This window comes from Miniopterus natalensis, chromosome 9 (genome assembly GCF_054644295.1).
Source record: "Miniopterus natalensis isolate mMinNat1 chromosome 9, mMinNat1.hap1, whole genome shotgun sequence".
NCBI classification, from domain to species: Eukaryota; Metazoa; Chordata; class Mammalia; order Chiroptera; family Miniopteridae; genus Miniopterus; species Miniopterus natalensis.
In genome coordinates, this window is record NC_142089.1 from 37,401,753 (window position 1) to 37,426,392 (window position 24,640).

At 36.7% G+C, this 24,640-nt stretch overlaps 1 protein-coding gene across 1 annotated transcript in view; it reads left to right on the top strand.

The window, feature by feature from the left end:
- Positions 1 to 24,640, top strand: part of PATJ (PATJ crumbs cell polarity complex component) — a 247,506-nt gene that overhangs the window by 5,785 nt on the left and 217,081 nt on the right. Inside the window, exons 2-7 of the mRNA XM_087820482.1 lie at positions 6,368 to 6,423; positions 6,528 to 6,694; positions 8,826 to 9,020; positions 10,504 to 10,643; positions 15,930 to 16,125; positions 18,370 to 18,498. Coding sequence (XP_087676608.1) covers positions 6,402 to 6,423; positions 6,528 to 6,694; positions 8,826 to 9,020; positions 10,504 to 10,643; positions 15,930 to 16,125; positions 18,370 to 18,498 — 849 coding nt within the window. The 5' untranslated portion in view covers positions 6,368 to 6,401. The remainder of the gene's footprint in view (positions 1 to 6,367; positions 6,424 to 6,527; positions 6,695 to 8,825; positions 9,021 to 10,503; positions 10,644 to 15,929; positions 16,126 to 18,369; positions 18,499 to 24,640) is intronic.

Consider the following 24,640-nt stretch of genomic DNA (forward strand, 5'->3'; position numbering starts at 1 on the left):
TCTACTCTCTGAAAAGCAATGGAAAAAATATCTGCAGATGAGGATTTAAAAAAATAATAGATATAAATTACTCTGCCACATTGCGTGGTTTCTAAATGCTTACTCTCAATTTTGGTACTTATTTGTTTGTGGCCAGGCATCAGTTTGCAGCTCACTTGCAGTAACACTGGTCTTAGCTACTTTTTTGCCCTTTTTGCTACTTTAGAGACCATATACTAGGACATTTGGAGCTAGTTACTATTCTCACAGAAAGTCATACACTTTCATACCTGTATGCAGTAGCTTTCAGATTATGGTTTCCAGGTTGGCAGCATCAGCATCACAGGGAAACTGTGTTAGAAATGGAAATTCTCAGGCCTCACCTCACACCCACAGAGTCTGAAACACTGAAGGTGGGCCCCAGCAGTGTGGGGTTTAGCAAGCCCCTCCAGGTGAGTCTGATGCAGGCTAAAATTTGAAAACCACTGACCTGGAGAAGTCCTATACGTCATTCAAACTGGGGCACTCTGAGTGAAATGGAGCACTGTTAATACTAATGATGCTGGGTAATCTGAGACTGCCGTAGGCAAAAGGGGACAAACGGTGACTCTACCCCATTCTTGTTCTTTTAAGAGAGGTTTCTAATGTATTCTCATTTCAGCATTTGAAAACTCCCCTAGACAGGGTTAGTCACTCCCTTTATGGTTTCTCTTAGCACGTGGTACATACACCCCTGCTATTGTATGTATGTTCCTTACAATGTAATTATCCTATTGGGTTGTTATTATCTTGCTATGAATCTGCCTTGCTCTCTCGTTAGGCCATCTGAGCCATTATGTTTTTGTTCCTTTTATTTTTTTAAGCTATAAAATTAAGACATGCTTTTTAAATAAAATTCAAACAGCACTAAAGTCTGTAAAGCCTAATTTTTTATCTCCCTTTCTCTACTTCTACTTTCTAGAAGTAATCACTATTATTAAGTTGATTATGTTTGTAAGTCTTAAAACCTACACACAAAATTATGTGTATTTTTTTATGAAAAGGAGAAAATAATGGATATATCTTGAACCTTGCTGTTTTCCCTACTCAGTTGTATATATTAAATAATGTCCCTTCGTTAACACAAAGGGTTGAATTGTCAAAGCATACTCATGTGAATGAGAGATCTTAGCCAGCACCAAAACTTACTCATGAGTCAGATGTTACAGGCGGGAGGCTGGCATAGGAGCCAGGCACAGACATTCTTTGCCAGAGAAGATCCCAGCCAGTAAGCACAGCTTCCGAAGAATGTCACTTTCTTCCGTATTAGGCCATATCGACAACATAAACATGTAAGAAACATTTGAACCTGTAGAGAATTTTTATGAGTTTATTTGAACCAAACTGACAACAATTGCAGAGAAGCAAAATCTCAACCAATTGAGAAAATGGTCCAGAGAATGGCAGTTTTGTATTTTGTACGTTACAATCAAAGGAGGAGGGATAAGGGGTTACCTAAAATCCATTAGCGATAGATTGGATAGGCGGGAGAAAGCAAAGGGCGGGGGAAGTCTCTGGGATTGGATAAAAAGTAAAAGGAATATACACATACTTCTTTTACATCAGTGGATTCAGGATAGTTTACAGTTAACAGTTAACATAATAACAGTAACAATGAGGGGTTTTGTGGTCTCTGGTCTGGTGCAGTGAGGAGGGGGGGAGGAAATTACCCTGACATTCCAAAGGTATGTTGTCATAGATGCAAAAAAAGATGGCTGGCTTAATTAAGGTAAAGATTGACCTTTGTCAGGGGAGATACCGGCCTAGGACATGACTACCTGCCATGACTTGCTTTTAGTTAGAAAGTTTTAATTTCAGACCATCCCATGTGGTTACTTTGGTCTCATAAGTTTGTAAGGACACCATTCGTTTAGTATGTGGCCCCTTTTATGTCCACAATACCTAGTTAGTTACATATAGCTTGACATGAAGTCATTTATAAATGTATTTCTGATAGACTTTTACTATAATTTTAAATTTGTTTACAAGAGTAAAATTCAACCTCAGGACACTTTTTCCGGGTGGGGAGTTGTTACCAGACAAATTCTGAACAATACTGAAACCTTTTCTATTTGGGGACTCCCAAGTTTTATATTCCATTAGTTATACAAACAGAAAATGTCTGTATGATTATCTCTCATCTTACAGCCAGTCATGCCTTAAAAGTCCGAACATTCTCAGATTATTTACAAAAAGCAATTAAGACAGATCAGGTATTTCCTGACATTTTAAAACAAGGGGCTCTTTTATCTGTTAAAAACCTTTAGCGTGTTTGCTTGGAGGTCTGGTATTAAGCTGGGAATCTCTAGCTGAAGGAGTGAGCCACAGGCTTTCTATTAACAATTTCAGTACCATTCCTGTTTCAATACATTCAAACCTACTTTATTATTTTAATGACTGATTGCTTTTGATAGTAGTTCCATTTTTTCCAGGAGTTTTGTTATTAAAAACAGTGCAGTACAAATATTTCTTTAGGAGAGACATTCAGAAGTAGATATTCTGGGCAAAAAGTATAAATTAAATATATTGGTAGATATTGCTAAGGTTGGTGGTGCACAGACACGCTAAATAGCCGTCTCAAACTGGTGAAAAAAGAAAAATTAAATTTATTAAAAGGGGATGGGGATAGCCAAAGGGAAGGGCTACATAGCAGTGAGCCAAAGGGTTTTGGGTCCATGATGTCAGCAAAAATATACTTGGAACAGTGATGCAAGGAAGAGCATAGAAGAAGCAACAGGAGAGCCTAGCTCGCCTGCTCTGGCTCACTGAGAAGTCAGAGAAAGAAGGGGGCCTTGGAGACAGGTTCAGGGGATAAGCCCATTGCTGCTGCTGCCCATTGCTCCTCTGGTTGCAGGTCTCTTGGGTTCCCCTCAGAGGGATGGAGGTGGTGCTAGCGGGCTCCCCTGGTGGGAGAGCCTGCTGGTTCTTTTGTCCTGAGGGTATTTATCTCTTCCTTGCAGGTGGAAATCTTACGGGGGGGGGGGGGGGGGGGTCTCAGGGGAGTGTCTTGATAGAATATTCATCAGCTCTTTAGTTGTGCTCTTTCAGGGTCGTGGTCTCCACTGATTGGTCAGAGCCAGGGGGCCATTAGTCAGTGTATCTGGTCATGAGGCACCACCGGTGCCACTTGTCTGGTTTTGCTGCTTTTCTGGGCCTGGAGCTGAACTACAACTGAGACCTAGATGTTATCTTTAGGGAGGAACACTCAGGGGGTCTAAACCACATGACCAAAGATATGCTGGGGGAGGATAGGTTACCCTGGGGACAAGGTTCTTATTTTCCCAGTTTTGCCCTTTGCTAGGCATCTGGGGCTTCCTACCCTGGTGAGTTTCTGTACAGGAGTTTCTGTACCTGGCCCATCTAACAATAGCTATGTTGCTCTCCTGAAAAATTGTGTAGATTTATATGCCCACTTGTTTTTCCATGACATGTAGAGTAGAGGCTATTATTAGTTTTTAAAAATGCCTAAGTGACAGTAAAAAGTAGCATCTCATAGTTTTGGCTTGCATTCTTTGATTTAGAGAGGTTGATGTATCAGTGACCACACAGCTACTCTTGTCAATCCTCTTGGGCCGTGTGCTGCTGTAGAAAAGTATAGTGCCATTGTGCCTGCCTTCGGCTATTCAGTTACCTGTCAATGGTTGGTTGTAAGGGTGGCACAATTGAGATGCTGAGCACACCAGAAGTGTTCCTGTGATGCTTTCTCTATTCAGCAGTTCTTTTGAATCCATTGAACTTTTGGTAGTTCTCATTGAATCCACTGAACTTTCGAGTAGACTACATAGGCCCTTTATCAACGTCAGTGGGTCCCTCACCAATTTTTAATATGCTTTCTTATTTAGTGACCTGGAATTAGTAGATAAAGATCTCATTCAGCAATGTATAGTGATTTAAGAAAATTTTAACTGTATAATACTCATATTTCTTTGGTGGCTCATTACCACAGTGTACCGCTAGTAAAAATGACCACTGTGAAAGTGCCATTCTGGTCATAGTGTTACTGGTGGAAATGGGGCCCTTTCACGGAGTCACAAGGAAAGCATTCCAGGGACCCATGTATGCGAGGGTAAGGTGTAGTGGTAAGGTTTATTGTAGAAGCAAAATCAAAGGACTGCCCAGGGTTGAGCATCATTCTGCTGTGAAAGAAGTCCTGCCTTGTTTTCACCAAGATCCAGAGATTATGTGCCATTGGTTCAGCCCAGTTCAGTTCCTGTCCTTTGCTGGCTAGCCTAGCCTGTTTCCAGCTGCACTTTGGTAGGTGCTGTGTTGTTGTACCCAGGCTTGTGCTTGGAGGCTATGTTTGGAGTTTGTGTGGCTGCCATCTGTGCTGCAGCTAGGGCCACGTGGAGGCAAAGAGAGAGAGGGAGGGAGAGAGGGAGCCTTTGTTAGGTTGATTATATTATGATTATATTTTCTGGTGCTTGGGAAGGACCAGGTGCCCTTTCAAACTAACCAATCAATTTCCCCATCTTTCATGGGCTTCTAATGGGTCTTTCCCCTAACCAACCCATTTCCTAGATCTTCTGGGGGTCTCTGTCCCTTATCTAATCCAACCCTTTTCCCAGGCTAGACTGACAGGCCTTTATGGTTGCCATTTTGGCTCCTACTGCACATGCCTCATAGTAGAAGCACCTCTCCCTTTATTGTTTATTCCTTCCCCCCAAAGTCTGGTGAATGGAGCGGTTTTACCCTGGGGAGATTGGAAATCTCCTGGTCCTTCCTCTATACAGGGGGGGAAGAGGGGTGTTAACCCCTTCACAGGGGAAATGCTGCAAACCTCTGGGGTGCCTGTGAATGCTGCAGCTTCTTAGTGTTTGATTCATCTCCTCAGTCCACCAGGCTCAACAATGTCTGATTCCTTTTTCTCCCTTCCTTTATTAGTATCTAGCTACCTATGTAAAGGGTTTGCTAGCTTTTTGAATTTCAGTTATATTAGTTTTAGGCTAGCTTGAGCTAATCACTAGATTTAAAAAACATTATTCAGATGACTAGTAAGTCTGGGATCATTTGTGCATCTTGGAGGTATTTTTTTCAAATTTCTAAAATCTTCTTGATCCCTAAATTTGGATGTTCTTTTCCAGCCCAGGATCCTTTTTCAGAAATCAACTTTCTTAAAGTATAATTTACATAAAGTGAAATGTACCGATTTAAAATATATACTGCCCGGCCGGGCGTGGCTCAGCGGTTGAGCGTTGACCTGGGATCCAGGCTATCGGGGTTCGATTCCCAGTCAGGGCACATGCCCAGGTCGTGGGCTCGATCAATGCCTCTCTCATCATTGATGTTTCTGTCTCTCTCTCTCCCTCTCCTTTCCTCTCTCTGAAATCAATAAAGATATATTTAAAAAAATAAAATAAATATATACTTCAACCTGGCTGGAGTGGCTCATTGGTTGAGCATCGACCCATGATCCAGGAGATCACAGTTTGATTCCTGGTCAGGGCACATACCCGGGTTGCGGGCTCGATCCCCAGTCGGGGGCATGCAGGAGGCAGCCGATCAACAATTCTCATCATTGATGTTTCTACCTCTCTCTCCCTCTCCCTTCCTCTCTCTGAAATCAATAAAAAACATTAAAAAATAATAATAAAATATATACTTCAATGACTTTTTGACAAATGTATTCATCTGTGTAGACAGTCCCCATTCAAAGCATAGAACATTTTCATCACCCCAGAAAGCTTCCTCAGATTCCTTCCCAGTCAACTCCTTCCCACCTGCCCAGGTAAACTAATCTATAACTATAGGTTGAACTTCATATGAATGAAGTTAAACTGTTTATATTCTTTTTGTCTGGTTTCTTTCCTTCAACATACTATTTTTGAGATTCACCCATGTTATATATATAATTTTTTTTCCTTTTTACTTCTGAGTATTCTATTATGTTTACGTACCATAGTTTATCTACTCACCAGTTATAAGATTTGGTGTTTTCTAGTTTGGGGCTTTTATAAATAAAAATGCTATAAACATTTATGTAAAGATCTTTTCTGTTGGGTAAGTATTTAGGAGTGGAAGTGTTGGGTCATATATTAAGTGTATATTTAACTTTATAAGAAACTGCCAGACAATTTTCCAAAGTGTGCCACTTTACTTTCCTGCTAGCAACACCTGAGAGTTCCAGTTGCCTCACATCTTTGTGAACACTTAGTATTGTCTGTTGTCTTGCTTTCTACTTAGTCATCATAGCGATGTGTAGTGGCGCCTCATCCTGGTTTTAATTTGAATTTCCTGAGTAAAGTCCTTTGATCAAGAATGTTCTTAAGGTTTTCTTTAAATTTTATACAGGACTGTAGACATATATATACTAATGGAAAATCATCTTTTGTATTTTAAATTTTTTCTTTAGGTTTCTTTAAAGTGACTGAAGACAATAATTCAAAATGCCTGAAAATCCTGCTACAGGTATACTGGATATAATACTTCTACCACTAAATTAATTAATGATTCAAAATCAGAAATATAAGATGAGATTTAACTTGTCCTCTGATTATTCTTCTTCAAATAAGATAAACTGCAGGTCCTGCAAGTTCTCGATCGCCTGAAAGTGAAATTGCAGGAGAAGGGTGACACGTCGCAGAATGAGAAGCTCTCTATGTTTTATGAGACACTAAAAAGTCCTCTCTTCAACCAGATACTCACACTTCAGCAATCCATCAAGCAACTCAAGGGACAGGTAAGTCCCCATCAGGGCTTTATATGTTCAGATATTCAATCCAGCAAAGAAAGATGGAAAGACACAAAGAGAGAGACAAACTGTCTCTAAATGCTCTTAATTTAGCAAAGAGGTTGTGTTGGGACTTGTGACCTGTGGGTATGGTGGACATGGATAGTTTAAAAATGTTGATAATAGATTATTCGCCTGTCTTTGGAATATGGTTTTTATACTTATTTATTTATTTAATTTTTTAAAATCCTCACCTGAAGATATTTTTCCCATTGCTTTTTCAGAGAAAGTGGAAGGGAGAGAAAGATAGAAACACTGATGTGAGAGAGACACATTGAGTGGTTGCCTTCCGCTCACGCCCCCACTGGGGCCGAGCCTGCAACCGAGGTACGTGCCCTTGGCCAGAATCAAACCTGGGACCCTTCAGTCCGCGGGCGGACGCTCTAACCACTGAGCCAAACCTGCCAGGGTGATTTTTATACTTTTTAAAATAAAGTAAAGGTCAGATGCTTGAGAATTTTCAACAGTTTCTTCAAAATTATAAAATAGTATTTAGTTTAAATATATTTTCTTCATGAAGTCCTTTTTTTCTAGCCAGAAGTCATCATGCCCTTGTAGCACATTATTTATACCTCTTAATAATTATCAAATAATTATTGAACAAATAGCAAATGTCATGGACAGTCTAATTAGAAAGTCCTTGGAAGCAGTATCCCTGGTATTTTAATATCTATGTGTTTCCTCTACTACATGTAGCATAGTACCTGGACAGACTCTAAATACATGGTTGTTGAATTATAGGACACATAGCACCTCTACTATGAGTGATGTAAATTAATAGTTTTAATTGTCCTCTTGGTTAGTGTGTTTTGAGGTCAGAGATGGTAAATTGATTTAAAATCATGTATTCTAGAAGCTAGGCTTGAATAGTAGCTATCCTACAGATTAAATTTGTGAATAATTTTAATGTAATTGGAGATAATGGAGCAGAATTAAGTGAAAATTAACAAAATTTGGGGAAAAGTTTTTTGCCGATAAACCAAAATGCTTGCCCATAAATATTTAGCAAGTGATTTGTTAATAACTAATTAAGGATTAAACAGTCCACACGTCTTTCTTTGAATTTCTCTAAATCAGAATTCATACATAATTTTAGCACTCCCCATATTGAAGGTTAGCTTTCTGTATTTCCTAGTCACGGGATGAGCCCCATATCACAAAAGTGAATGCTGTTTGTAGCAATATAGAAATTGGGAAAGATCACTACAAATATATCACTCTTACTGGACTAAAAATGGACTTAACTAACCACTCCATCATAACAACCTTTTATATTTATATACTTTGCTGTTTTTATAGACATAATCATATTTTATCCATTCAACTCTAAAATCCCTGTGAATTTTTTCCTATGAGGGTTTTACATAGAGTTTCTCTGGGTCGTGATTTTTTCTAAGAGGTCCTATTTACATGTGTTCTTGATGTTACCTTTATTTCACTGTGTTGGCCCTCAAGTTAGCCAATGGTATTTTTTAAATCAACCCGTTTTCCTGTTTCCCATAATTACAGGATTCTCTACCTTTTTTGTACCAATGCTTGAGTGGCTCTGCAACTCATTTGCTACCAATTTTGGGCGAGTTACTCCTGTGTGCCTCAGTTTTCAAGTTCACAGAATGGAATAAATATCTCATAGGACAGTTGTAAGGATTAAATGAGATAATATGTAAGAGTTTTGATATAGTACTTTGTTCATAGCAAGCACTCAATAAATATTGTTATTGTTATTTTTGTTACACATGGAAATGTACAGATAAATGCAAAAGGGCTCAGTGTCTTACATGCCTGTTTATATGTTTCTGTGTATGTAAAGTGTAATGAACTGTCATACATGCTATTTACTTGAGGTAATGCTGGAAAACAGGAAATAAGAATACATTTTCAGCTGGTAAACATTTGTGTAATACTAAATAAAATTTATAGCCTTATAAATACACAGATTTATGTATCTATTACTTCTTTCACATGTATATATTTAATATGAAAATTACACGAGATGAGTAAAATATAATATTTAATAAATAGAAATAATTTGTTTTCTATAAGTTTCTGTTGATTCTCTTTTGTTTTTTCTCTCCAACAGCTCAGTCATATACCTTCAGATAGCTCAGCCAACTTTGATTTTTCAAGGAAAGGTTTATTAGTGTTCACAGATGGTGCCATTACAAATGGGAATGTCCAGCGGTCCTCTAATAACATGACTGTATCAGGGTTATTTCCTTGGACCCCTAAGTCAGGAAATGAAGACTTTAATGCAATTATTCAACAGATGGCACAGGTAAAGTTTTATCTTGTCATGGCAATATTAAGCTTATTTCTCCTGTTAGAGGTTAAAAACCTACACTCTTTTTGCTTTAAATGTGTTATTATGTTTTGTTTGCCTGTGTTTTTATAGGAAGAACTGATTATATTTCCTAATTTGTGTGTTGAAAATTTTTTGGTTTAAAATTATGTAAAGAAGTAGCCATGTATGGCAAGGAGAGATTTTTAGATAATGATTCCAATTTGGCACATATCTACACTTGTAAGGAAAGAGATTTTTAACGTTCTGATCATAGGAGGAAAATTAATAAATATGCAGGTGCTGCACCTCCTTTGAAACTATTTTTAATTTTATATCAAAACAGACTTAATGGGAATTAGAAATAACATAATTAGGAAAATCTAGGGAAACATTAAAAAAATAATCCAGTTTTATCCCTAATACCTATTAAAAATTAAATAATAGTTGAATTTGAGGATATGTTTTGGTTTTTCAGCTCATTTTCTAAATATGTGTCTTAAAAAATGAAATGAGTCCGGCCGGCTTGGCTCAGTTGTTGAGCATCGACCTATGGACCAGGAGGTCACAGTTCAATTCCCGGTCAGGGCACATGCCCCGGTTGTGGGCCCAATCCCCAGTAGGGGGCATACAGGAGGCAGCCTGTCCGTGACCCTCTCATCATGAATGTTTCTCTCTCTTTCTCCTTCTCTCTTCCTCTCTCTGAAATCAATTTAAAAAGCCATATTAAAAATAAATGAGTTTGAAAGTTAAAAAGACTCTGTTTAAACATAAGGTGTGATAAATAATGTTCTATACCTGATTCCTTTTTTGACTTTATAGCTCTATCCCCTTATTTTCACTAATAATTATCTCTATGTGATGCTTTTGTGAGTTGATGACATTTATGAAGTTCTCATCTTACAAATGCAGTTATGAACAAAAGCAATAAAATACTTGTTTGTCACAGGTGGAACACATTTGAATGGTGGTCTTCCCATAACTTTTGAATTAACCTATTAGGATAGAATATTAATTCATCACAATAGAATTAAAAACAAAAAATAACACATCTGGTCCTGACTCAGGCTAAACACCAGCATATTTTTGATATATCTAGTTTGTTTTCCTCATTTAAAAATTTATTTTCATCAAGAAAATTTAGATAAATTCAGTGTAAAAAGAAATTTAGAATTTATTGTGGGAAAGGACATTGGTATTTTTATCCAGCTGGGGATTTATCTCATAATGAGAATGAAGTGTGAAAATACCTCTTCTATTCCCCGGGGTTGCAGAATACTGCACATCCTCGTATGTTCAACTGAAAAAAAAATCAAGTGAGAGGATTTCCAGAAGTAATTTATTACTGAAATGCCGAGTTTATCTGCTTTTATAGAGATGATCTAGGAGAAGCTGTTTTTGTGCTATTCACAGAATGGCAATTTCAGTTCTTTGTTAAATATACTTCATTGACTTTTTAAAAAAAGTTCTTCTTGTTTAGGGCCGGCAAATTGAATATATAGATATAGAACGTCCTTCAACTGGAGGCCTTGGATTCAGCGTGGTGGCCCTTAGAAGTCAAAATCTGGGAGAAGTTGATATCTTCGTGAAGGAAGTACAGCCAGGGAGTATAGCGGACAGGTGAGAAAGATGTTCATTTTGTGTTTTGCTAATTTTTTTTCTGAGCATTCTGAGAACACTTATAAAGAGAATAAGAAACTAGTAATAAAAACAGTAACAATGGCAGCTAACACTTAACTTTTCTCTTCCTATGCATTTGTCAGGCCTTTTGCAGATATTCTCATATATATCTGTGGCAGCTGTTTAGCCACTGGTTTATTGCTCTGTGTTTTAGATGAGAAAGCTGAGTTTCAGAGAGGCCCAGTGGTTTACCAATAGTCAGAAAGCTATTAATACTGGAAACATGATGTGATTTCAGGACCGTCTGACTGCAAAGCTAGTATTCTCTCTCTTTCACACGCTTTCTCACAATTGAACATGGTAGTTTAGCTAAGGTCCCATCAGTAAGATGGGAATATTGAAATTCACATTCTGCATACCATACTGTTTATTAAAACTAAGATTATAACAACATTTATGGTGGTCTTATCATGCTATTATTTCACTTACATTCAGTTAAAAGCCTCCTCAAGTCTATGTGTTTCCCCCCTATTGCACATATGCCTTTGTTTTATTTAAGGGGTATGTGCAAGCCTTATATTTTGTCTCTTTGATTTCAGGGTTTTAGTTTATTATTCATGTAACAAACACACTATTCATTACATTACTACCACCCGTTAGAATAATAGCGACAGTAGTAGTACTATTATAAAAAGATTTTCAGTTAATAATATAATTTTGATTTCACATTCTGTGTTCATGGGGGATCAATTCTAGTCTCTCAGCAAAAGTGGATTTCCGTGACTTTGTACCTTTATTCTGCTATCTAATATAGCATTTCCTCAAGTGTATTCTGAGGAAGCATAGCAGTGGTCAGATAGCTTTGAGAAACTCTATCCTGTTCTTGGATGTTGGATGTATATAATTAGGATAATCATGTAATTTATTGTCCTAATTGGGATAGTTTTGGGCGTGAGAGGGTATGCTATTACTAATGACACTGACACAATAGGTATAAACTAGGGCTCTTCTGGCAAACCCAGACAATCCAGCATAAACCTGGACTTAGGGTCACTTAACATTAGCTTACTCAAGGCTGTGAAGTCCCTTGACAAAAAGTTTATTTAACTTTGATTGGCCCAACATAAAAACACTTTTTTTAAGTTAAAAAATTATTATTGGACAAACTGATGGTTGCCAGATGGGAGGTGGGTTGGGGGACTGGGGTTAAGAAGTACAAATTGGCAGTTACCAAATAGTCAGGAGGATATGAAGTACAGCAGAGGGAATATAGTCAATAATAGTGTAATAACTGTGTATGGCGCCAGGTGGGTACTAGACTTATCAGGGGGATCACTTTGTAAGTTACATAAATGTCTAACCACTATACCATACACCTGAAACTAATATAATATTGACTATGAACTATAATTGAAAAATTTTTTTAAGTTTAAAAAGATCATTGGGATATAATTCACATAACATAAATGTTATCATTTTATTTTATGTTATTTTATTTAGTCTTCACCGGAGGATATGTTTATTGATTTTAGAGAGAGTGGGAAAGGGCGGGGGGAGAGACACTTCAATGTGAGAGAAAACATCAACTGGTTGCCTTCCACACTCCCCAGCTGGGGATTGAACCAGCAACCTTTTGGTATACAAGACAATGTTCCAACTAACTGAGCCACACCGGCCAGGGCAAATGTTACCATTTTTAAGTACAGTTCAGTAGTTTTTAGTGTATAATCATGTTGTATAATGTTTTTATAGTCAATCCTTATGTCTCAGTTACTCTGTGCTAATAGGTCTGTAATTACAAATTGAGGTGAGCACTTCCAAAAAGAAGAGTTTGATATTTGAGCATGTAAAGAACCTTGACCAAGACTGAAGAGTCAGGTGGTTTCCCAGAGGGAGTGGTGCTTGAAGGGAAATTTGAGAGGAGACACTGGGGTCTTCAGAGAGCAGAATGTGTTGGGAAGAGGAATGTAAAGACTCTTAACAAGTAGTCCTATGGAGTGATGAAACATATCTCCTATCTTTAGAATGTATCTGGTACTTAACCTGGTACTCAGGAGCTGAGTGCAAGGCAGTGCAAGAAGGGGCTGGAAGATGGGCCAGCTATGCAGGACCTTCTAGGTCATGCTAAATGGTCTTTAGGATCATTTTTTTCATTTTTCTCAGGACTTCCCACACACAACTGTTATTTAGGGAGCTTGCCTAAGACTTCTGGACTCTCAGGGTTGTGGAAATCCATTTTTTCTGAATGTTGTGATGGAGAGACAAGATTTAGCCTCCCCTTGAATGGAAAGTGTGAATTCATATATATATATATACACACACACACGTTATGGGGAGTTAAGTTATAAATAATAGTAGCTGGGTATGTAAAGTACAGCAGGGGGAATATAGTCAATAATATTATGATAACTAGGTATGGTGCCAGGTGGGTACTAGACTTATTGGAGAGACCACTTCATAATAAATGCCTAACCACTATGCTATACACCTGAACCTAATATAAATATTGAATGTCAACAGTAATTGAAAAATTTTAAAAAAATTTTAAAGAAAAAAATAAGAGTAGCCATAAAACTAATTTTATTCAACATTTGAATGCATCAGAATCATTTTTCAGAAACTAGAAAATCTGAATTTGAGTAAATTAAGGACCAATTTATGCCAAATGAGTTACATCAGGGTTGACAAGATTCAAGAGTAACTCATTCATTGGGATTAATTAAGAAATTTCCCTTAATGAACAAGCTGTGAAGAAGTCAGAGGAAAGAGGCCATTGGAAATGGAAAACTGGAAATGCTTCCTGGATATTGTCCTGTAGTGGTCACACTGAAAAATAAATGTTTCTTTGGGACCAGGGAAAAGTTCACAAGCAACATTCTCAATTTTAAAAATACATATTTCAAAATTATGTAAGTCAGGAAAGTAATACATGCATATAATAGAAAGATATAAAACATAGAAATAGAATAAATCCCCCCTAAAAAAAAACCTCTTGGACTTTGACCACTGTAAGACAACTGGGAGAAACATTAGAATGTTTTCTTTTATAAAGACAGGCCATAGAGTATATACAATTTTACATTTTATTCTTTTAATATAACATAAACCTTTCCTGATATTAATAAAAGGATGTATAAGCAACATTTTTAATGGTACATGATCTATTGTGAGAACCACCCACAATTTTGGCATCAAAAATGGAAATATCCAACTTGCTAGTTCCAAAGGAGAATCTAAAACCTATCGGTCCCTGTCTGCAGGAAGCTTCAAATCTAATAAAGAAGAATTTATCGAGCTCTGTTGACAGCGTACTTAGTATAAATGAATATTCAGTGAGTGATAAATGAGTGTTTCAGAGCACTCCAATAATGAGGTTAGTGGGGTGGGGGAAAGGAAGGGGAGGGAAGAGGGAAAGGGGGAGGAAAAGACTTACCCTCAGCTGGATCGTGGAGGGTGGAGTGAGTATAGCTGGGCAGACTGGGAGGGCATTGGAGATGGAGGAAACCATTTACACAAGAGTTGAGAGGGAAATAGATCGGAATAGTTGCAAAAGGATTTATGTAGGGATTGAAGCCAGGTTGGAAGAGTACTGTGAGGCCAAATACACAGGCCTTTGAATACCCACCAAGTTTACACTGTGGCCTAGAGGTTGGAAGTTATCACATTCTCCCCCTTGACAAAGTTTTGCTAAATCTAGTGTGACCTGAGAAAAATAATGAAATTTTCAGAATTCAGATTTGTGAATTAGAATTCTGTGTTTTGAGGTGAATTTTTTCTCTGGGGATTTTGTATTTTGAAGGTTAAAAATGTTTTGTTTTTTGAAATAATCATGGCAAGAGTTTGTTTTCTTTCCTTTGGCTCTCTTTTATTTGTCAATAAACATAGATAATTATTCTGTATTTTTGAGTTGGCAAATAGCAGCACAGGAGAGCCTAGAAGAATAAACCTTGAGGAATTTTGCAAGTTATGTTTTCGGTATTAGTTAAGGGTCTCAAGTGGAGGGTTGGCATTGGGAATGGAAGGAGATGGGTAGCCGCAGGAGAGAGAAACAAAGGTGAGGAAGCATTGCTGTGATAATGGGGAAACAGGAAGAGGAGGAGAGGTGGTTGAGAGATTAAATAAAGTCAAATACGGGAAACTGGGACAGAGTAAATCCTAGGACAGTTTTAGGATGTACTGTAATTGGAAGAAGTTAGAGTGCGCTTTAGTCAGACTACTTAGGTAAAGATGCTAAGCTTGTTCTAGGCTTCAGTTTCTGGCCTGTAAAATTTAAGTGCTGTGAAAGCGAATTGTGAGGATTAGATGAGATAATACATGTAAAGCATTTAGCATAGTAACTGACTCCTAATAAGTGCTCAGTAAATATTGACTTTAACAATGCTTCTTTTTTCTTAAGAGATTTTGCTAATTTCTTTTAAAAATAGTCCTTTTTTACCTTGGATAGCAGTAGGGAGATTGGTGCTTAAAGGAGGGAAAAGGTCTCAGAAACAGATTTGGAAGTAATCTCTGGGTTTTCAAGGAGGGTCTGGCTTCTATTGCCATGTTGGTGAGGTGAAGTACAGTGAGGCCAGGGGGAATCTGCTAGAGAAGAGGTTATTGATGAATTTGAGAATGTAGTTACCCCCCCAGTGTGGTATATATTGAAGTCAGATTAGAAGGGATTCAGAAATACAGGGGTTCATGCAGTTAAGGGGGACAGTGTCCATTCTTGCAAAACCGTGGCAGTGGGGTCCCATACATTGTTTTTGCTTATTTTTCTAGCGAGATGGCTTTTTTTTTTAATTTATTTTCTTATGTACTTTTTAAAAATTGTTCAAAACACATGGCTTTTAAAATATACTTGTGTGTCGAGATGTATTACTAAGTTGGTTAATGAGCTAATAAATGCTTTGATGAAAAGCACTCTAAAAAGCTCTGTTTTATAATTAAATAATTCAAATATATGTATTAAGTGAAGTAGTATCATTAAAAAAAACCGTTTAGCCTGGTCAGTGTGCCTCAGTGGTTGAGCATCAACCTATGATCCAGGAAATCGTGGTTTGATTCCTGGTAAGGGCACATACCTGGGTTTTGGGCTCAATCCCCAGCAGGGGATGCGCAGGAAGCAGCCAATCAATGACTCATCATTGATGTTTCTATCTCGCTCTCCCTCTCCCTTTCTCTCTCTGAAATCAGTAAAGACATATTTAAAACAACAACAAAAAAACCCTGTTTAATTTGAATAATAGACTTTTAAAAATCAAAATGTTATATCACTAAAACAAAATTTTCTTTTATTTCACCAAGGGATCAAAGGTTAAAGGAAAATGACCAAATATTGGCTATTAATCATACACCACTGGATGAGAACATTTCCCATCAGCAAGCAATTGCATTATTACAACAAACCACTGGATGTTTGAGTCTGGTTGTGGCCAGGCAACCAGTCCACACAAAAAGCAGTACTTCTACCAGCCTAACCAATACAGTTCTGCCAGAAACAGTGAGTTGCAAATTTGGAAAAATACTTAATTTTCAATTATGCTGTTGATTTTTAACACATGTAGAAGGTATCATTTGACTTTCATAGCTTAAGATAAAGATGGTCATATTTCCAAATGCAGCAGTAGCATAGTAAACAAAGTATTTCATGGAGGGTTTTTGTTTTGTTTTCAATGTCCTGTGATTCTCCTTATTTAAGATTATTTTATAATATAGAGGGCAAATTGCAGTAGTAAGTATAATTTATTTGGTGATGGAAAGTGTCTTGTGTTCCTTGGTGATATAGCCAGTTAATTAATTAAGCTGAGAGTTTTTATTAGAGATTTATTATTGAGTATCTTAACATTTGGTTATTTATTTCACAAACATTCTTTTTGTAAATTATACTGGGTATTTATGACTACATTATTGATACTACAGAATTGTAGAAGTTTTTCTTTTTTTCATTTAAAGATGAAAACAGTTCAAAAGAATAAAAGTATATGTCTCTGTTGGGAATCTTTAAACTTGCTTAATAACATTTTACAGATTCTGGCCTGCATCGTTAGAATGCAAGCTAATAAATCTTATTTTCTTATAACACTAAGTGCTAGCTGATTTATTTAATTTTCATTCATTGGGACAAAAGAAAAAATAGACTGTCTGGGTACAGTACAAGGTCACAACACAAATTAATGTACAGACATTTTCCCTGTTGTAATCAGTAATATTTATACAGCACAATTTACATAATAAACAGAATTAACCCAGTGGGAAATTGCTTAGCATAGTGGTTAAGAACAAGGGCTCTGGGTCAGGCTAAAGTGGGTTCAAGTCCAGTTCTTCACTTCCTGGTTGTGTCATAGTGGGCAGATTTCTTGACCTCTCCATACCTCAGTTTCTTCACCTGTTACTTGGAACTAGTAACAGTGGTGTTGGGATGATTAAATGAGAATACATGTAAAGAGTTAAGCACAGTGTCTGGTACAGAGTATACACTTTATGAATATACTAGCTACTATTAATTCTGGCATATTATAGCAAATGTTGTTTCCCAGATACTAGATATTGTTTCCGAGATTAATTTATTAAATACTCCTAATATTCCTGGTTATTTTAACATTGCATAGTAACTTCCCACTTTAATACAATAGAAAAAATAAGTGATAAGTGCCCTAAGGATCTTGAGAGGGAGAATTTTCTTCTGCAGTTGGATTGTGTGAATTTAATGCACGTTTCTGATGAAAGCCTGCTAGTTAGAAGAAAAATGTCACATCCCTTTGTCTGATTTGTATTATCTATTGTTAATATCTTCATTTGGGCCTGCCTTTCCTTTCCCTCATAAGAGTTTATTAAATTATTCTTTTTTAAAAAAGTTGTTTCTTATCCTTCCTTTTTTAAAAAACATGTTTTTATTGATTTTTAGAGAGAGAGGAAGGGAGAGGGAGAGCTAGAAATATCGATCGGCTGCCTCCTGCACTCCCCCCCCCCCCCCCATTGGGGAATGAGGCCGCAATCTGGGCATGTGCTCTGATTGGGAATCAAACCAGTGACCTCTTGGTGCATGGGACAACGTTCAACCAACTGAGCCACACCAGCCAGGCTACTAAATTAGTCTTATTGACTTGTGTCCTTCTCATCATTTCATACTTTACGTTGCTGCCAGATTAATCTTCCTAAACCACTGCCTTGTTTCTGTCAGTCTGTATTCTAAAAACTTCAATTATTCCCGTTGACTTATTCAAACCCAGCTTTGCTCTTACATTTCTTTTTTGCTTGAATGTCTTTTCCCCCCTACAGTGCAGTGAAAATGTCACCGTCTCCTTGAAGCTTTCCATAATTGATTGGATTTGACTTCTTGTCTGCCCCGCCTCCCCCCAGTCAGTCCTTGTAATACTTCGTGATTCTCTTTCAATTCAGATAAACATATATATGTACTACTATGTGCTGGGCACTGTGCTAGATCTTGGGCATAGACTGAAGAATGAGATGTTAAGGTTCTATTACAGCTACAGTGTCTATGATCCAATATTCTGTCTTGTATTTTAATTATTTATGTTCTAGTTTATCTCTCTACTGTATTATAAAATCCTTGAGGGCAGGGATCATATGATCCTCTTTACATATCTCTTAGCCTCTAGAAAGTTGTCTTGATTAATTGTATGAATGTTTAATTTGTATGTCTATTAACTTTAGTAATTACTGTGTTGGGAAGCTAAGAATCTGTGTGTTTACTAACACTTTGACTCTTGCCATTAATTTGTAGGTTCGTTGGGGCCACATTGAAGATGTTGAGCTCATTAATGATGGTTCCGGATTAGGTTTTGGAATAGTTGGAGGAAAATCAAGTGGTGTGGTTGTGAGGACCATAGTTCCTGGAGGGTTAGCGGATCGAGTAAGTTGACCTTTTTTGTTTTTACTTTGGTTTTATACAATTTAAATGGTATGGCTTGAAATATAATTTCATATTGTGGGTTGCACTCAGAAGGTATAGTGATTATAAACAGTTGTCTCAATTTACATGGTAAATTTCATTTGAATTAAAAAATTTTGGCAATACCAATCAGATGTCTTCCCTTCATTATTTAGCCCTGTTTAAACTGAAAGTGGGTCTTTTAAAAATTTAACTGTTTCTGTTTAGTTTTACATTGAAGAAAATATTAAATATTACATTTAGTTTTTAGAAATTAGTTTAGAAATTTGGTTATGAGGCCACTTACTAATGAGCCTATATTATACAGAATGCCCATCATAATCAGAATAATGTAAATTTCACTGATTAATGTGCAGTTACATACACATTTATCCCTTCTAATAAACATATAGAAGTAAAAATAAACTTGCTGGGCAAATGCAGCTTTGAGGCAAGTCCATCAGTTCCCCATTTCTAAGCAAGATTGCTCCATCTTGTACTAATTGTGGAGCTACTAATATTCGTATTTTCCTTCTAGAATCTAAGTGTATTTCTCTAGAGCAGAGGCCTGTGGGGTCACTGAGTGTCTTAGACAGGGTCAATAAGATCAAAGCAAGTTTTATAATAATACTAAGATGCTACTAGCTCTTTCACCATGTCGAAATTTGCACTGATGATGCAAAAGCAGTGGCAGACCGAAACTGCTAGTGCCTTAGTGTGAAACAGGGTGGTGGCATCAAACTGTAGTTGTTGTATTCTTTTCCACAATGTGCTTGCAACAAAAAAGAAAAAAAATTGCCAGTTTCACTTAGGGAAGTGCAGTAGCAGTTATTAATTTTAGTACATTTTGGCCTTTAGGTGTAAAACGGGATGTACCATACAGCACTTCTGCCATGTACTGAAGTGTGATGGTTGTCTTGAGGTAAAAACATTTGTAAGACATAGTATAGACTCTTAAAATATTGAACAACCTTGTAATTTTTAAAATTTGTTTTATTTTAAATTTTTTGCTCTTATTCAAAACATTTTGAAATATAATTGGCATTCAACACTGTATAGTTTGAGGTGTACATCATAATGATTCAATATTTGTGTATATTGTGAAATGATCACAATAAGTAATTATCCATTACCACATATAGTTAAATTTTCTTTTCTTGTGATGAGTACTTTTAAAATCTATTCTCTTAGCAACTTTCAAATATACAGTACAATATTGTTAACTGTAATCACCATGTTGTACATTATAATTCCATGACATTTATTCTGTAGCTGGAAATTTGTACAGTTTGACCCCCTTCACCCATTTTTGTCTACCCCCCTGACCTCCTGCCTCTGGGAACCATCCTGGAACAGCATTTTTATTTTTGAAAGAATATCTGACAGAAAAATTATGATTAATCACATTTGGGTATTTGGCAGACATTTTCTTGAAAACAACTGACAGCATTTGTTAATGATGACAAAATTTGAACTTTCAAGTGAGAATTAGAATTTTGGAAAATTTGTGCTTTACTGTGAGCTTTAATTTTTTTAAATATTTAAAGACTTCTCATTAGATCTTTGGTGATAATAATGTTTTTTATATTGTGTAATGAAATATGTCACTATTTGGAAGATCTTCATAGCTCTGTGAATCAATATTTTCTGAAGACCAGTGTGTGTTATGACAAAATAATATATAGGTAAAAGATCCATTTAAGATAGGTCAATAGATTTTAATTGTGTCTGAAAGTTTTATTTTTTTGGATGTAGTTTCTGATTCCATGTTGCTACTGTTCTTCAAACACCCTCCACTAGCCCTAGCTGGTTTTGCTCAGTGGTTAGAGCATTGGCCCCGGGACTGAAGGGTCCTGGGTTTGATTCTGGCCAAGTGCACATACCTTGGTTGCAGGGTCAATCCCTGGCCACAGTTGAGGTGCTTGCGGGAGGCAGCCAATCAATGTGTCTCTCTCACATCAATGTTTCTCTCTCTCCCTTCCACTCTCTCTGAAAAGCAGTGGAAAAAATATCCTCGGGTGAGGATTTAAAAAAAAAAAAGAAACCTCCACTTGTCAAATTTTGATGTGTTACCAAAGAAGAATGGGTTGAAAAGGCTATTAAAATACTTCTCAATTTTTTAACTATATACCTGATTGTAGCCAGATTTTTTTCTTATATTCTTCAGACCAGCATATTAAAACATATTGAATGTTGAAGCAGATATGAAAATCCAGCTGTCTTCTTTTAAGCCAGACATTAAAGAGATTTGCAAAAGTAATTTAAAATACCACTCTTCTCACTATTTTTATAACTCTTGTAAGAATAAAAAACATATACACCAATATCGTAAATATATATTAACATATTAAATATTTAAAAAATTTCACAGCACTACTTTCTAATTCAGTAGATATCAACAGAGATATCAAAAGAGAGATATCAAAAAGCTCTTTGAGTTTCTGAGTAATATTTGAGGTATAATTGATATGTAATAAATTGCACATATATAAAATATACAATTTAATAAATTTTGACATATGTATACTGGCAAGTCTGAAATCCATATGTCAGGCCAAGAGGCTGGAAGCTCAGGCAAGATTTGCTGTTGCAGCCTGAACTTTGACATTTGTAGGGAGGTTAGCAAGATTTCTGTTACAGTCTTAAGGAGGAATTTCTTGTCCAGGAAACCTCAGTGCTGGGTCTTAAAATCTTTAACTTATTATATGGCACCCACTCACGTTATCAAGAGTGATATCCTTCACCTAAAGTCAACTGACTGTAGATGTTAATCACATTCACAAAATACTTTCACAGTAACATCCAGACTAGTGTTTGACCAGCAGCTGGGCACCATGGCCTAGCCAGGGTGACATAAAATGTAACCGTCATGCCATCTGTCATTGCAGTCAAGATAATGAACATATCAGTCACCCACAGAAGTTTCCTGTGCCCCTTGGTAATCCCTATTTCTCCATCCTCAATAGTTCTTAAGAGTGTAGAAGGAGTCTGAGATCAAAAAGGCTGCAAATGGTCATTTTATGGGTCTTCAAAACACATCTGTGGCACAAAACAAATAGTAACCTTTGAGGATTTTTTGAAATTTTTTGTAACCTGGAAAGGGATGAGAATTGTGGAGTATTTTGATATCTTTTCCCACATTGTCCCCTCCCTCTTTGCCATTTTAATAGGCTTGGTTGCTGGAGCACCGTTTTCCAAGGTGCAAAGTGGAATAGTTATTATGGAAAACAAAGGGTCAAATAGGTTTAGAAAACACCAAGTTAAAATCAAATAGGTTTCCCTACTGTAAGAATTTTCTGAGCTTTTAATATCTTAATGTATGTTATGAATTTTCACAAGGAGAATATGTTGTGCAGAGTTTCCCAAATTAATCCCTTTGAGACACTGTTGGGAAAAGCCCAGGCCTGATTTTTCACCCTTACTGGAAGGGGTTGTCACTATTTCAGGTCATCAAGGAGGAGGTAGGGATGTACCCGTCAGAGTCATAATGGAGAAGCAAGTGTTTATGCCAGACATTGTTACCTGCCTATATACATTATTCTCATATAGTTCTTAAAACAGTCATAAATCTTATTCCCAAATTATAGATATGGAACTTAATATATCGCCCAAGGCTACATAACTGGGAAGTGACAAAGTCAGGATTGAGCCCACAGCTCTTTGACTGTGAAGCCTGTGTTTTACTTCTTAAATCTATTTATTTAAAGTTGGCCCTAATATTTTTTTTTTCCTGATGTGCACCTGTCCAGGGTTGGTAAAACCTGTCTATTATCAGGGAATATAGTCAGCTCTAGGAGCAACAGAGGTATTGACTCTTTCCTGTAGGGACTATGGTGATACTCAAACAGAGCAGCATTCTCTTCTCTTTTCCCCTCATCTCAGCTAATGGCAGGTAGAATCTCTTCAGCTGTCTCTGTATTGTTGCTGAGTCTTGACAAGTTGTTGCTCATGTAACCTGATCAGAGCTTTAAAAAAATTAAAACAAATATTGCTTTTAATTAAAATGTACTGAATATGTACATTTTAATATTCAATATTTTAAATATTAATGCTCACTGTTGACTGTGGCAACCTTCATGGTAAGGGAATATGGATGTCTTGGGCCATTAGTTCAGATGTGATCAAGATTGATCTTAAAGTGATACCTACAATCTGCCAAAGTGGTTAATGAATACTACTTTCTTAAAAGAATATAAAGTTGTATAATAGAAAGTTAGAAAAAGAAGTCAGTATTTCTTATTTAAAAGGGTTTCATAAATTAGCCCCTTGTATTTCCTTTTGTGTACAGATAAGTCAATATGTATAGTTAAATGATGGGGTAGAGCTGAGGGATGCAGCAAAGAACACTTAACTGAGGTCACTGCAGCCTAGAGAGGCATCAGAAATGGATGCATTTGAGGACTTGCTTTGCTGTAAGCAAGGTTCTAGGTTAAAGATTTTATACATAATATTGAGTTTAATGCTCACAACTCAGTGAGAAAGGAATTCCCATTTTGTTTAAGAGGGAGCTGAGATTTAGGTAGGATGAGTAATTGACCTTTGGCCATATAGCTTGATCAAAGTAGAGCCAGGATTGAAGTTGGGTTGTCTGACTCCAAAGCCCATACTCGTCCTTCTGTCTTCTGCCTTGAATATTATAAAGTAAATGAAATGGAAAAATATTGAATCATATGAGCTTTTTAGAAACATTTATTGGGATCTAGCTACAATGACCAGTCAATAAATGTAATCAGGGCCAATTCCATGGGAAAGGGTATTATATGGTATCATGTAAGAGGAGCGGAAAGACCTAACAAATACCTGTAATCCTGAGATACTTTCACAGTACCTGAAGCATATAACTTTTGAGAATTCTCCTCAGTTTATGGCAAAAATTTAAAAATTTTGCCTGGCTGGGCGTGGCTCAGCGGTTGAGCGTCGACCTGGGATCCAGGCGATTGGGGTTTGATTTCCGGTCGGGGCACATGCCTGGGTTGTGGGCTCCATCAATGACTCTCTCATCATTGATGTTTCTGTCTCTCTCCCTCTCTTTTCCTCTCTCTGAAACCAATAAAGATATATATATTAAAAAGAAAGTAATGGGCAGTGTGAAACAACTTTGTTTTGCAGAAATCTCTTTCATGTGTCTAGAGTAATTCTAGGCAAATACACTGTGCCTACCCCATTGTCTCCAGTAGGGGACTGTTACAACTCAGCCTATTTAAAGGTTGTCATGAATTATTGACTCTTTGGTATGAGGCAATTATAATATGAGTTATAATAACTATCCAATAATCTTTAATATAAGGAAGGAATGGAACTTAACAAGGACTTGGGGCATGAGTGTGTGGACTATGAGGAATTTTCAGTCTAGAAGGAGCAAAGGCCAGCTCGAGGCCACTGAGCAGCTGGTTATTCCCAAGCAATTTTGCTTTGAGTGCGTCTATAAACAGATATTTTCCTTATCTTTAAAAATCAGTGGATGAGGCCTCTGGGAATTTGACTAGGATAGGAAAGATAGACTTAGATTTAGTACCTTCTTTTAACTCCTTGGGGAAAGAGTGTTATTTTATTTCATAAAGTCTCTATTTTCTGATTAAAGACCAATGATAGAAGCAGTGTTGAATCAAAAGCAGTAATGATTTTATTTTCTGAGTTGTGGAAGTATTTGGTGCTATTTTTAGTTTTTGAAGAAATAAATTTGATTTCTTTATTTCTTTTGTAGCTAAGGCCTGAATTCCTTTAGGTTCTCAAATATTTTTTGAATTGAAATTATCATCCACAACAGCCAAAGAACTTAAAATGCAAAGTAATATATTACATATATTTTTTGCCAATAACTGCTAACTTGGGTTAAAATATTTTTAAATATTTTTTAAACTTAAGTGGTATGTTAGTGCTTTCACTGTAATAATAGTGTGGTACCCTGTTACATCAGCTATTTTAATTTTTCTGCCTTTCATACGGTCTCTGTCTAAATGCATAATGTTTTTTCTCTTTTGAAAAAAATCTATAGGTTAATAAATTTTATTTTTGGATGTTTGATTAGCACACAGTGTCTTTGAACCTTGGCATAGCACTTTACTGGTTATCACTGATTTATGACTTCTGTTAAAAAAGAAAAAAGGACTCTAATGGCTTTTAG